This window comes from Emys orbicularis, chromosome 1 (genome assembly GCF_028017835.1).
Source record: "Emys orbicularis isolate rEmyOrb1 chromosome 1, rEmyOrb1.hap1, whole genome shotgun sequence".
NCBI lineage: Eukaryota > Metazoa > Chordata > Testudines > Emydidae > Emys > Emys orbicularis.
Window position 1 is genome coordinate 73,049,681 of NC_088683.1, and position 14,243 is coordinate 73,063,923.

At 44.1% G+C, this 14,243-nt stretch overlaps 1 protein-coding gene across 1 annotated transcript in view; it reads left to right on the forward strand.

Moving 5' to 3' along the window:
• The window catches only part of LOC135895484 (glioma pathogenesis-related protein 1-like), a 48,803-nt gene that overhangs the window by 16,374 nt on the left and 18,186 nt on the right, over positions 1 to 14,243 (forward strand). Inside the window, exon 4 of the mRNA XM_065423595.1 lies at positions 10,386 to 10,471. Coding sequence (XP_065279667.1) covers positions 10,386 to 10,471 — 86 coding nt within the window. The remainder of the gene's footprint in view (positions 1 to 10,385; positions 10,472 to 14,243) is intronic.

A 14,243-nucleotide genomic window follows, 5' to 3' on the forward strand; every position in this document is an offset into this window, starting at 1 on the left:
CGCTGGCTCCCCCCCCCCCCACTTGCTCCTCTCTGCCCCCATCCGAGGGCTCCTCTCTGCCCCTTGGTCGAGGGTTCGTCTCTGCCCCCTGGCCGGACCCCGTGCACCTCCGGTTCCAGGCAGTCTCTGCTTCCCACCCCCTGTGGGGCCCCGCCTGCCTCCCCAGAGCTGAGCTGCCTGGGACTGGTGCAGAAGCCTGGCCAGTCTTGGCCAGTTGGGGGGAGACAGTGTGGGGGGCTTGGCTGGGCCCCTCCAGGCAAGTGGAGCCCAATCGCGCTACTCCCGAGGGGCCGGAGCGATGACCACCCCTGGTTGTGCTGCTGGCTCAGCCTGGCAGATATAGTCACCTCCCAGCAGGATGGGTGAGTGTGGCTGGGAGGCAAGGCATGGGGGAGTGGGTCTCTGTGTGGCCTGAGGGGGTGCTGGGCTGTGAGGGGGCAGGGTAGAGCTGTGTGTGTTGGGGCACTAGGGAGTGGGGTTCTGTGTGGGGTGCTGGGCAGTTGTGGTGGAGCTGTGGGTATGGAGGTGCTGGGCAGGGGTGGTGTTGTGTAGGGTGCTGTACATTTGTGGGGGGGAGTCTGGGGGAGGCGCAGGGCATAGCGGGTCCAGCGGGGAGGGGGGAGGGGAGGCCTCTGACCATAGGGGTTGGGTGTGGGCGGCTGTTGCAGAGGTGCTGACTTTCTGATTTCCCTGGGTGTGTTTGATCCCTGTTCTGCCCCAGGCCCTGCCCCCCACTCCACCCTTTTTCCCCCAAGGCCCCATACCCACCCCACCTCTTCCTGCCCCCGCTCCACCCCCATCCCACACCCTCTCCAGAGTGCCCCCCTGCCTTCACTCTGCCTCTTTCTGCCCCTGCTCCTCTCCCTCCCCCCAGCACCTTCTGCCCACTGCTGAACAGCATATCAGTGGTGCACGGGAGGAGCTGATTGGTGGGGCTGCCGGTGGGTGCTCAGCACACACTATTTTTTTTTCTGTGGGTGTTCCAGCCCCGGAGCATGCACGGAGTCGGCGCCTGTGGTCTATTGGTTGGGGGGAAGAGGGGCTGTGTGGCACGGCATGGGCCCGGCCCCAAGGGGAAGGGGCATGCTGGCAGCACAGGGCCAGGCAGGGCGCTGTGCATCTGGATACTGACGGTTTGTAAATAGTGCCCTCGCACTGGGCTGGGCAGAGCGGGGCTGCCCCTGCCACGCCCCATTGCCCCTGGCTGGCGCCTCACTCTGGGGACTGAAGTCCCCACACCATGCTCCATTGCCCCCATGGGGGCCCACAAATATGTTTGATGCTGGGCCCACAAAAGGTTAATCCGGCCCTGGCCCTCTTTGATGGGCTGCCCTGGGCAGGGGCCCAGACAGCCAAAGGCCGGTCCTGTATACATGAATATAAACTTCTCAGCATATTTTAACAACTGGTAAAACTTTGTGGAAAACAAACATTTTTGAAACCATTCTTTGTGTTCACTGTTCTTCTTCCTCTATTAAAGACAACTGCATTAAAATGCTACCTTTTTCTCCAAATAGAAAAAGCTAATGATTTATAAACCAAACCCTGCAGAAGTGTACAAAATTTCTTTAAAATGAATATCTAGCAGTAGAGCTTGTCTGCAACTGAGGTAGATATAATTGAGAATTTTCTGTAGGCAGGAAACTCAATACACTCCCAAAATAACTTTCAGCAAAGAGATCTGCATGCTCTTTACAACTGATTTAAATTCCTGAGATAAGGCTTTGATTCACTAAAACATTTAAGAACTTGCTTAACTTGAAGCGAATAATCCTACTGAAGCCAATCGGACTTAAAATTAGAATATGCTTAAGTGTCTTGCTTAATTGGGACCAAAGTGCTTAATAAAAAAAGACCAAACCAACAGCACTGACTTCTCTCAGATCAGTGCAGGCTGTGAGTTGAAAATTAGGATATCATCCTAACTCTTGATGAAAGATTCATACGAAGGCTGTTTAACTGAAGTATGCTGGATCTGATAAATTCATCTGCCTGTAAGATTAATGCCTGAATATCACTCTGGAAGGCAAAGTGGAAGTAATTTCATACAAAGCAGATACCCCTATAAATGAAGTGGTGAAATGGAGAGGAAAACTCAGATGGTAAAAATCGAATGTATTATGAAAGCTTGTCACAAATAAAAAGCCTCTGAAAGCAACATCCTTCCAGAATAAGGATAACTTAAACTCAAATTTGATTGCAAAATGATTTGTTAGGGGGTACCAGTGAAACACATCCACACACCTTCCTATTAATGGAATAATTCCAGGCTAATTTCCTAGTTTTTTATTTTAAAGATCTAATGTGTACTGTAAAATGCTGTAGAATCCCATTTCTTCTTCCACCACTAGATGACACCCTGTTACAAAATTCACACTCACACAACAGATCCTGTCTACTATTTTTCCAAACTTGTATGTTCCCCTGCATATGTTGCACTGTCTTTTATTGTTTTTACATCATCCTTCTATATTTGTTATATTGAACAAAATAAAGAGGATGGCCAAAAAGTCCCTGTAATTTGGAAGCCTACTTTGGACAGTATTCGGTGGCAATAAAGACCAGGATATCAGAAAGAACCCCAATAGTAGGTCAAGGAATGCAGAAACAAGAAGCAAGTAAATCATTGACATTAGAAATGGAGAATTACGATGCAGGTCATCTCCTGGTCAATGCTGGAGTGTTCAGTACAGTTTGTAGTATTTTGTCCTGTTCACTTTAAAGTGTCCCGAATTCTCTTTGAACATCTTAATAGATCTCATTACCAGGAAAGGTTTTTCCTGATATTCACCGTAAGTTTTCCCTTTCTCCCCTGCATAGTTATAGCCCCTTGCACCTCCCTAAATAATTCCTCTGCCTTGCTTTAATGTCTGCACACTTCAAGCATTTGTAGACTGTTTTGGTGTCCACATCCATTAGTTGTTTTAAGCTATATAATTTGTCAATCTATTCTTCTAATAACCGTTGTTGCTCTCCCTGTTTGCCAACCATCTCACTGGTAATGTGGCGCTAAGAAATGAATGGAATATTCTGATACTGTTGCACCAGTACCATATAAAATGGTCTATTATCTCTACTACTTAACCTCTGTGTATGCAGCCAAATATTGCATTGACCTTGTGGAGTTTTCTGCTACATTATCACATTGCAAACTCAGGTCTAATTTGTTGTCCACTATTGCCACTCCCACAGCATTACTTATTTGCAGGATTCTCTCTTCCATTGCATATCTATGGGTTTTGGATTACTTTCCAAAACACAAGTATCCTCAGCAAATTTCATTTATATGCAGGCAGCCTTCTTTACCAGATCACTAATGAAGATACTAAATAAGATGACCTACACTGATCCCTGCAGTCCCCCACTGTACACCCCCCCCCCAACTTCATAACTTTTTTACTTACAATCCTTCAGCCAGTTTCTAATCTGCAACAGGAGAATGGAAGGATATTAAGGACAAAAGGGAAATAAGCATGAGTGGGGGAATACTTGCAGAAATGAGAGCAGAGGGGAAAAATGGGGATTAGTACTTGAAGAAGGAAGAAGTAATCCAGTAAAAGGGAAAGAAGAAAACACTAAAAAGGAGAAGAAAAACAAAGTAAATAGTTTGGAAATGAGGAAGCAGCTGAGAGAGAGGGAAGGAGAATTAAATGAAGAGCAAGACAAGTTTAAATATAGTAAGCTAGATTTTATTTAGACATTTGTTTTATTCTAAAGGTCATCCAAGGCTGAGGGAAAAGAAGAAAAGAAAGGTTGCTCACCTTGTGCAGTAACTGAAGTTCTCAGAGATGTGTGTGGGTGCTCCACTTCAGGTTGCACCCTGTGCCTTTTGACTGAAGCTCTTTGGTGACCATTGAGCCCATACATGTGCTGTACGCATCTTCATGCCCCATACTGAGGCTATATAGGGCTGTGCGAGTGAACCGCTCACAGTTTCTTCTCAACTGCCTTTGGCCAGAGATGCAGTTTAGTGTGTGCCTGTTTTCTCTTTAGAGTTAGAATATAGTATATAGTGTTAGTTCTTTAGTTAGTTTATAGTATTAGTGTTTTTATAATTGTTGGAATTGTTGTTCCTGTTTTTCTTAGGAAAAAAAACTTCTTTACCCCTTATTGAGGGATCAAATGTTTTCTTATATGTGATGCTGGCCTCCCCAAGTCTGCAGTAGAGAAGGAACAGAAAAAGTCCCACAGAAGGAACTCCGAAGCAGAAAGGATGGTGGAAAATTGAGCAGGATGGGATCTTTGTGCTGATTGAGACCTGCTGAATTTCCTTTTCTTTCCAGGTGTGCATATCCCCAGGGATCTAAGTGTAGCTGTAGAGTACTTTAGGGCATGAAGGGAGTTGTCTGAGTCCACAAAGAGCTGGTGGCCATTAAATGGTACGTGCTTAACAATTAACTGTATCTTTCAGGGGGAAAAAACAGCTGAAGCAATAAAGCTCAGGGCAGGCCCAACAAAGAAAGTAACAGAACACCACTAGCCGTCACCTACAGCCCCCAACTAAAACCTCTCCAGTGCATCATCAAGGATCTACAACCTATCCTGAAGGACAATCCCTCGCTCTCACAGACCTTGGGAGACAGGCCAGTTCTCACTTACAGACAGCCCCCCAACTGAAGCAAATACTCACCAGCAACTACACACCACCCAACAAAAACACTAACACAGGAACCAATCCCTGCAACAAACCCTGTTGCCAACTCTGTCCGCATATCTATTCAAGGGACACCATTGTAGGACCTAACCACATCAGCCACACCATCAGGGACTCGTTCACCTGCACATCTACCAATGTGATATATACCATCATGTGCCAGCAATGCCCCTCTGCCATGTACACTGGCCAAACCGGACAGTCTCTACGCAAAAGAATAAATGGACACAAATCAGACATCAAGAATTGTAACAGTCAAAAACCAGTAGGAGAACACTTCAGTCTTCCTGGACACTCAATAACAGACTTGAGTGGCAATTCTTCAACAAAAAAACCTTCAAAACCAGACTCCAACAAGAAACTGCAGAACTGGAATTAACTTGCAAACTGGACACCATCAAATTAGGCCTGAATAAAGACTAGGAGTGGATGGGTCACTACAAAAAGTAATTTTCCCTCTGCTGATACTCACACTTTCTTGTCAACTGTTGGAAATGGGCAATGTCCACCTTGATTGCATTGGCCTCGTTAGCACTGACCCTCCACTAGGTAAGGCAACTCCCATCTTTTCACATGCTGTGTATATACACTGCTTACTGTATTTGTCATTCCATTCATCTGATGATGTGGGTTTTAGCCCACGAAAGCTTATGCCCAAATAAATTTGTTAGTCTCTAAGGTGCCACAAGGACTCCTTGTTGTTTTTGCTGATACAGACTAACACGGCTACCACTCTGAAAGTTCATCTCATCACTATTGTGGTTGAAATAGACCTGGATGCATCAAGTATGTAGGGATTCCCTCAGAGACCTCTTTCTACTCAGCTTCCCAAGAACTCAGTTTGACTCTAGACTTCATCAGTCATGTATCTTTATTTAGTGTACAGCAATGCTACACTGAGCTGATCAGATTCAAATGAGTCATGGGGCAGGGTGGATGCAGGTTATATTACAATTTCAAAGTTACACAGAAATACTCTCCCTTTATACACATTGCATCACACATTGGCTTGGTTACTTTGCAGGCCCAAGTCCCTGTGCAGCATGCTCTGTCTATGCATTGTTCGTGTTCTATATACTTTTCACCCTATGTCTAAATTGGACAGAATAAGTTAGTATTGTTGTTCATAGTAAATGGTTTCCTGAGTGTTCCTTCTGATCTTAGCTGACTCAGACAGTGTCTTCTAGCTGACTGACCCATTTACTTATTAGCACAAACATTCCATTTTCAGCCTACTGACCTAGTCACCTCTCTAATCCTGTCTTCCAAGAAATGTGGCCTCCCCCATGTTTAGTCATGTCAAGCCAGACCTACAAAGTGAAGCCTGCAAAGATATCTTGGCCAAGAGCTGACCCTCGTTTATTATGGCACTAAAACGGATCTCCATGTTCCTGTTTGCTGGATGGTCTTGGCTGGCTCAAGGAGAGCTTCATTAATTGGTAGTTGCTATCCATGCTGAAGTAGAAGCATGCAGTATGTCCAGGAGCTTATGATGGGAACTTGTCCCAGGAGAATCTGAAGTGTGTCCGCAACCCATTTCATCGGGTCCTAGAACTGCCAAAAGTCATCAGCTAATGATGGTGCCAGTGGCGGCAGCAGCATCTTACTCCTCAAAATGTCTCCTCTATCGATTCAGAGTGGGGAGAAGGGATGGAAAGTACCAGAGAACTAGGTTTTCTATGTTCCTTATGAGAATAGTGGGGCCTGGTGAAACTGCTGGAGGTACACTGCCCATGGGTTCTAATAAGGCCAGTGAGAAGGACCATAAGGCAAGGGGGAGGTAGCCATCATTCATTGACCCAAGTATTGATAGGCACAGGTCTTGTATCTGCAGAGGAGAACAACATCTCTTCGAATAAGCTGGAGAGCTTTGAACAGAAAGCTCTGAGTCAGAATGCCCTCCCACATATTGTAAAGGAGGTGACAATACCTCTTCTTGAACGGTAGATGTTGAGAAGTAGTGAGTCTCAATTGAACATGTGCAGTTGGTGATCAAGTACCAAGAGGTGTCTGGAAGTCGCAATGTGGGGAGACTCAGGCTCATTAGGTACCATGAGGTCCATGGGTAGCAGGTGAAGCCTCCCCTTGCGGAGGCTAGCCCTGTGCTCCACCTCTTACAGCAGAGGCTATGTCTCCACTTGCTGCTCTAAGCCCCTCCCTCCATGGCCCCAGCAGGGGGAGGGGACTCAGAGCTTGACCCCTCCCCCCAATGGCCCCGGGCGGAGGGGTAGGGTTAGATGATGCTGTCTGAGGTGCTGCTGATGGTACTGTGGATTCTAATGAGGCTACTCTATTTACCATCATGGGTACTGATGGTAGCTGTAGTAGTAGTCTTCAGTATCATGCTCTTTACTGCCAAGACATGGGACTTAGATGAAGTCTTAAAGTGCATCACGTTAGCCAAAGTACTCAGAGCCTCATAGCACTCCTCTCTGGGCCTGAGGTCTCCAGTGACCAAACCTTCTTTGAGGAGGAATTCTATTCTGTTCTTCTTATCCCCCTCCTTAGTGTTTGAATGGGAAACCCTCAGAAACAAATTCAGTAGGTCTCAGTCAGTACTCAAAGCATGCTGGAACCCAGGGTTTTGATGCTGCCTTCACCTTGGAAGCTCTCAGTGACTCCTCTCGATGTAGACTGGGCACTAACAGAACTAATGGGTCCTGGTTTGGGGGTAAGGGGGATTCTTTGTACCTGGGTCTGAAGCTGGACTTAAGGCTTGCTCCATCATTAGTAGTCTACACTTCATTTTCCTGTTTTTATGGCACCTTCCCTTAAAAGAAGTGTAAATCTTGCACTTGCTGGGGATATGAGAGTCTCTCAAGCAACAAATACACTGAAAATGCCAGTTGCTGATGAGAATCACTTCTTGACAGAATAGGCACATTTTAAAATTCAGGGAGCCCGGCATCCCATTTGACACATTGATAAGGGGTTAAATAGTTTTTATTTTTCTAAGAAAACAGGAACAACAGTTCCATTAACTATACAAGTTGTAAGAATCCTATAAACTAACACTATATAGTATATTCTAACTCTAAATAAAAAAACCAGGCACACAGTAAACTCCATCTCTGGGCAAAGGAAGTGAGGGCAGTTCGCTTGCACAGCCCTATACAGCCTCAGTATGGGGCATGGAGGTGTGTAGGGTGCATGCATGGGCTGAATGGGCACCGCTACCAAAAATCTCTGATCAAAGGTGCAGGGTGCATGCACACCTGAAGTGGAGCACTCACAGGAGCATTGCTCAAAGAAGAATTTACACATTCATGGAAAATGTATAAAATGATCATGCAGAAAAGGTATGGTCTTAAAGTTTCTCAATAGTTGTCAATTGGGCTGTTGGTACCACTACATTTGCGTATCCCTTTTGTAGGGTGTCACCACCTGCCCCTTTCTGGGCACACAGTTTGTTCTGTGTTTGTGCCTCTGGGTCACTAGTACAGCCTTTTTACCCCTCTGAGCTTCCTCTCAGGACACTTGCTTATAAATATTAGGCAATCCTGGCTGCTTTTCCTAACTCTGTCTCAAGGGCCCTGCAGCTCTCTTCAAAACCTCGCCCACTGATTACTAAACTTTTGTTTAACTAGATTACTAAAAGTAATAGTACATAATAGCTTTTAGTAACCCCCTACTACTTATTCCACAAGGAAAAGCCTGATTTATAAGAGACTAACAGTGATTCTGTTCTTGATCACAGTCTAGGTCCCCAGTCCCGTCTCTGATCATATTCTCTCCCATCAAGAGCCAAACAATGATCCTTCAAATTCAACCCCCCCAAAATTCTAAAAAGGCAATCTGACAGGAGTGCAAGCCTCTAGGTACCCAGCAGCTTCCGTCCTTTTTGGTTTTCATCCCATAACACACCCCATCATATGTTTTTGCTTAACACTTAACCTATAACATCTCATGTACAAAATCAAATTAAAATAGTCCCTTATCTACACAAGGATATTGTAGTTACCAAGCATATTGGCAGCTGGGTTTGTGAGGACTTAACAGTTTCATCAATAGGCATCAGCTTTTGCAAGCATGGTAGATAACTTTGGAAAAACTGCCGAGACTAAACCTGTCCTCTATTAACACGGACATCAAATAAATAGGGAAATGAATGACAGAACTTAAAAGCTAAGTTTTAAACTGGGTAGGTAAATTGCCTAGCCCAGGACCTCTGTTGCACTTTCTCTCAAAAGCTATGTATTTCACACTTCTGTACTGGTAAGTGCATCCAAGGAATCCCAATTGGTAGTTGAGAAGATGGTGGAGAGAAGAAAGATTTAAATCTGCTAGGCTCTGGTGAACTCTGAAGTGAAGAGTATACCAAAAAGATGATCAATGCTGTAAGCATAAGAGAACCAGGTTGGTAATAGAAAGTTTTAGGTTTGGAGAAGACATGTTAAACTAGGAGTTTGGGGGAAATAGGTAAAGGTGACTACAGTTCCAAAGAGAAGTCAAAAGGAAGCATTCAGTTTCCAAGGATTTTACCAAGAAAATTATTCAGTTTAAAATCTGATGTTATGTGCCTGTTCTGCTTATGCTTTACCCTGACTCTGCTCGTGGCTGTTTCTAAAGCCCAGTGAGGTGGAGCCAAGTCAGAGGAGTCCATTGGAGCACAGCACATTATACAGGTTTGGTTTTGGAGTAACTGATTTGACTAACAGTTTGCAAATGAACTGAGGATTTTCTGTTATAACCAAATTAATATTTTCTCAGTCAGATAACAAAAGGATTAAAACAGATTTACAAGTTTCCGAGGATGTTTAGGAAAGTAAATATTCAAGGATTAATAATGTCCCTGCCTCCCTGGCCACCCTGGACTGGGAGTGTCCGCCTGTCTGCTGTGGAGTGGCAGGGGCTGATGTCAGGGTGTCCCCCCCAACCTGTGCACCCAATTTCCATTGACCTGGGATGACAGGACAGGGGGAATCTGTGTCTCTGCTGCTGCCTCTCTGGGTCCGGAGCTGCTGGCGGCTGCTTGTGTCTGAACACAAGCCTTCAGGATCCTGACCTTGAGTGCTTTTTTAAAGAGACAGCACACTCATATACTCAGGCACACACACACTCCCCTCAACACAACACACACAACACCAGGGCTCCCTGTATTCAGGACACTTCCCTACCTGGGCTGTGCTGAGGCATCAGCAGCTGCTGCTCTCCTGCCCTCTCCTTACGCAGCTCTGGAGGTGCATGGGGCGGAGGAGCAGCAGTCCAGTGGGGGAGCGAGCAGCAATGCCAGCTGCTTTGTGCATCCAGGTGGGTCAGTTTCCCTACGTGGGTGCAGGAGGGGATGCGGGGGTAGGGGCTCAGGAAGGAGGTGCAGGGTGTAGGAGTGAAGGGGGCACAGTGCAGGGGTTAGGGGCACAGGAGGGGAGTGCAGGGGTCGGGGTGTAGGGGGCACAGTGCAAGGGTTAGAGGCTCAGGAGGGAGGTGCAGGGGGTAAGAGGGAAGGGGACACAGTGGAGGGGTTGGGGCACAGGAGGGAAGTGCAGGGATTAGGGGTGAAGGTGGCACAGTGCAGGGGTTGGGGGGAAGGGAGGGTGGGGAGCCCATGGGGGACCAGGGACAATGGGGGGCATCACGCCCATATGGCCCAGGGGCACCAAAATGCAAGTTCGCCCAGGGTGCCATTTTCCCTAAGACTGGCCCTGAATGTGTTTAATACCTTAATTGTATGATCTTATTAAAATTATACACAGTGAAATTCATCTAACAGAATTTTCTTCTGCCTTTGTAGCGGCAATTACCCAAGAAAACCTTATAAAGCGGGATCATCATGTAGTCTGTGCTCAAAAGAGGACACCTGTGTGGACAATCTATGTAGTAAGTAAAAGTGAATTTATTAGGCACTAGGAAGAGGCAAACAATATCCACCCTACTGATAAACTGTTCCTTATATTCTTTATGCCATCTCTCATAGCACTCTCTCAGGTCGCAATTCAACAAAGCACTTTAGTGAATACTCAAGTCCAATCCTATTCAGTAAAGCATCTAATCAAGTACTTCATGTCTTACTGAATTAGCATCTCAATGAGGATTGCAAACTACCAGTCTGGTCATAGCCAGTTATTACTGCCATTGGGACAAGATGCTACCAATCACTGACTTTCTGTTAAAGGCTAATAAGCAATTTAAAATCACTGATCCAAGAAAGTAAAGTTCCAACTAAGCACTCTTTGGGCAGCTTACGTTAACTTGTTCGCTAGTATCCAGTCACTTTTGGGAAACCATTGTGACTAATTCATGCCAGACATGTAAAAGAGTAACCTATCCCTTCAGATGTGCAGCCTGCAGACAATTAATCTATAGGAGTGGGCCATCCTTCACAGGACTGTTTCATATAAATTTAACATCCTTGTAGGTGGGAAAATACCAAAGAAACCCAACACAGTAGCAGTTAACTTCAAAAGGGGGAAACGATATAAAAATATGGAGGCTAGTTAAACAGAAATTAAAAGAAACTGTCACTAATGTGAACTGCCCACAAGCTGCATGGAAATCTTTTAAAAACCACCATAATAGAGGCTCAAACTAAATGTATACTGTGACGTTGTGCAGTCTACATGGTTTTATAAAAACATGATAATAAGTGAATATAATGTAACTGGGATTGTTTTATAAAAAATTTGATAATAAGTGACTATAATGCAAATGGGATATGCTTTGTGCAAAAGGTCTCTTGTAAGGTATCATTACAAAGCTCATAATCTACTGAGTGTGATCATCCTATTTGTAGAAATGTACCACTCTTGTATCTAAAACTAGAAATATAAAATGTAACTCTGAGGGCCTATTGTAATTATGTAAAGTGTGGGCCATTAATGATGGTTTGGAATCTTGATGACTCCCATTGTCTGCAGATGGCTGTTTACCTGTGAGTCTCCCTGTATATGTGTGTGCTGGCAAGTGAGTAATGAAGTCTTGCAGTGACATGTGATCATGTCACCTGAACTGGAATCCATCTTTAACCTGGTGCTTTTCCAGTGGGGGTGGGTGGAAACCCAGAGGGACAAAGGGTTCCCGCCTTATGCAAAAGATATATAAAGGGGTGGAAGAGAACAGAGAAGGAGAGGAGCCATCATGGAGAATCCCCTAGATAACACCTAAGCTGGAACAAAAGCTGTACCAGGGGAAAGAATTGTGCTCAGGCCTGGAAGGTGTCCAGTCTGAGAAAAACTTCCTGAAGCATCTCTGAGGGTGAGATTATCTGTATTTAGTTTGATTAGGCATAGATTTGCGCATTTTATTTTATTTTGCTTGTGACTTACTTTGTTCTGTCTGTTACTACTTTGAACCACTTAAATCCTACTGTCTGTATTTAATAAAATCACTTTTTATTTAGTAATTTACTCAGAGTATATATTAATACCTGGGGGAGCAAACAACTGTGCATATCTCTCTATCAGTGTTATAGAGGGCGAACAATTTATGAGTTTGCCCTGCATAAACTTTATGCAGGGTAAAACGGATTTATCTGGGTTTAGACCCCATTGGGAGTTGGGCATCTGAGTGCTAAAGACAAGCACACTCCTGTGAGCTGGTTTCGGGTAAACTTGCAGCTTTGGGACTAGTAATTCAGACCCTGAGTCTTTGTTAGAGCAGACTGGAGTGTCTGGCTCAGCAAGACAGGGTGCTGGAATCCTGAGCTGGCAGGGAAAACAGAAGCAGGGGTAGTCTTTGCACATTGGGTGGCAGCTCCCAAGGGGGTTTCTGTGATCCAACCCGTCACATATACCCCAAATAAAAACAAACAAATAAATAAATAACACACAGCACAGTAAGAGGGCCAAACATTTTTTTTTTTAAATGCAACCATGACTAAACAAAGTAAAAGAGGCGGTTAGAGGCAAAAATATATTTTTAAACTTGGAAGTCAAATCCTACAGAGAAAGAAATGAGCATAAATTCTTGCAAGTCAAGTATAATTAGGTAGGCCAAAAAATTTGAAGAGCAACTAGCAAAAGCCACAAACTAACAGCAAAAATTTTTGTTTAAGTACGTCAGAAGCAGGAACCCTGGTATACAATCTATTTAAGGCACTCAGATTCTATGGTGATGAGTGCAGTATAGAAACCTACATAGAATAGATCTTGTTTCAAAAAGTTCTTACAGATATGTAAAAGAATGCCAATGCTAAAGGCCACAAACTAGAGGTTTCCAGATGCTGCATAGATGTCAAAATAAAGTGAGGACTTGAGCTTGGCAAACTCTTTGGCTACATTTTCTTTTTCTACCAAGAAAATGCAGATTTGGGTCAACCAAAGCATTCTGTGAATTTGTGTTGATTTCAGTAGTTCTTTTGGCCAAAACAAAGAAATTTTGGAAATTGTTAAAATAAACTATTTTGACATTAATGAAACAGCTTGTTTTGATTTTCTAGGCTAGACTCAAAAGGAATTTAAGTACAAAAATCATTGGTGGAGGGGGTCCCTGCACTGAAGCAGGGATTTGAACCCAGGTCTCTTTTTTCCCCCCCTCCAGTGAGTGCTCCAATCACCACCCAAGTTCTGGTCCAGGGGTTGGCAACCTTCGGCACGTGGCCCATCAGGGTAGTCCATTGGTGGGCAGCAAGAAATTTGTTTATGTTGACCGTCCGCAGGTACGGAACCCCGCAGCTCACAATGGCCGCGGTTCACCGTTCCCGGCCAATGGGAGGTACAGACTGAAATCAAGACTGGGCACTAGGAACGGCCTGGGTTCTCTTTGACAATTGCTTATTGCCTTGCTCAAGTTACATGTAGATTCATAGTCTCAGGCCAGAAGGAACCATTGTAATCATCTAATATTACCTTCTGAATAGCACAGGCCGGAGAACTTCCCCAACATAATTTCTAGAGCATATCTTTTAGGAAACCCCCCCCTTCTTGATTTGAAAATTGTCAATGAGGGAGAATCCATCCAATGGTTAATTACTATCACTTAGCCAGTTTTTAATCCATTTAATATGCATCATGTTAATTTTATATAGTTCTAGGTTTTTTAATCAAACTGTCATGTGGTACCAAGTCAAATGCTTTACAGAAGTCCAAGTATATTACATCAAACCATTATTATTATTTAAGTATATTATTATCTTTATCAACCAACTGTGTAATCTCATAAAAAAAATAAAGTTAGTTTAACAGGATCTATTTGCCATAAACCATGTTCTTTTGTATTAATTACATTACCCTCCTTGAGTTCTTTATTAATCAAGTACCACATCAGCTGCTCCATTATCTTGCCAGGATCAGTGTCAGGCTCATAGACCTATAATTACCCAGGTCATCTTGTTTACTCTTTTTTTAAAATTGGCACAACATTAGCTTTCTTCTAGTCTTCTGGAACTTCCCCAGTGTTCCAAGACTTATTGAAAATAAACATGAATGGTCCAGCACACTCCTTTATCAGCTCTTTTAAAACTCTTGGATGCAAGTTATCTGGACTTGCTGATTTAAAAATGTCTGACTTTAGTAGCTTCTGTTTAACATCCTCCAAAGACACTAGTGGAATGGAAAGACAGTCTCATTATATGGTGATAACACTCTCTTTTTTCCCCAAATACAGAACAAATATTCATTGAACACTTCTGCTATTTCTTCATTATTATTGATAA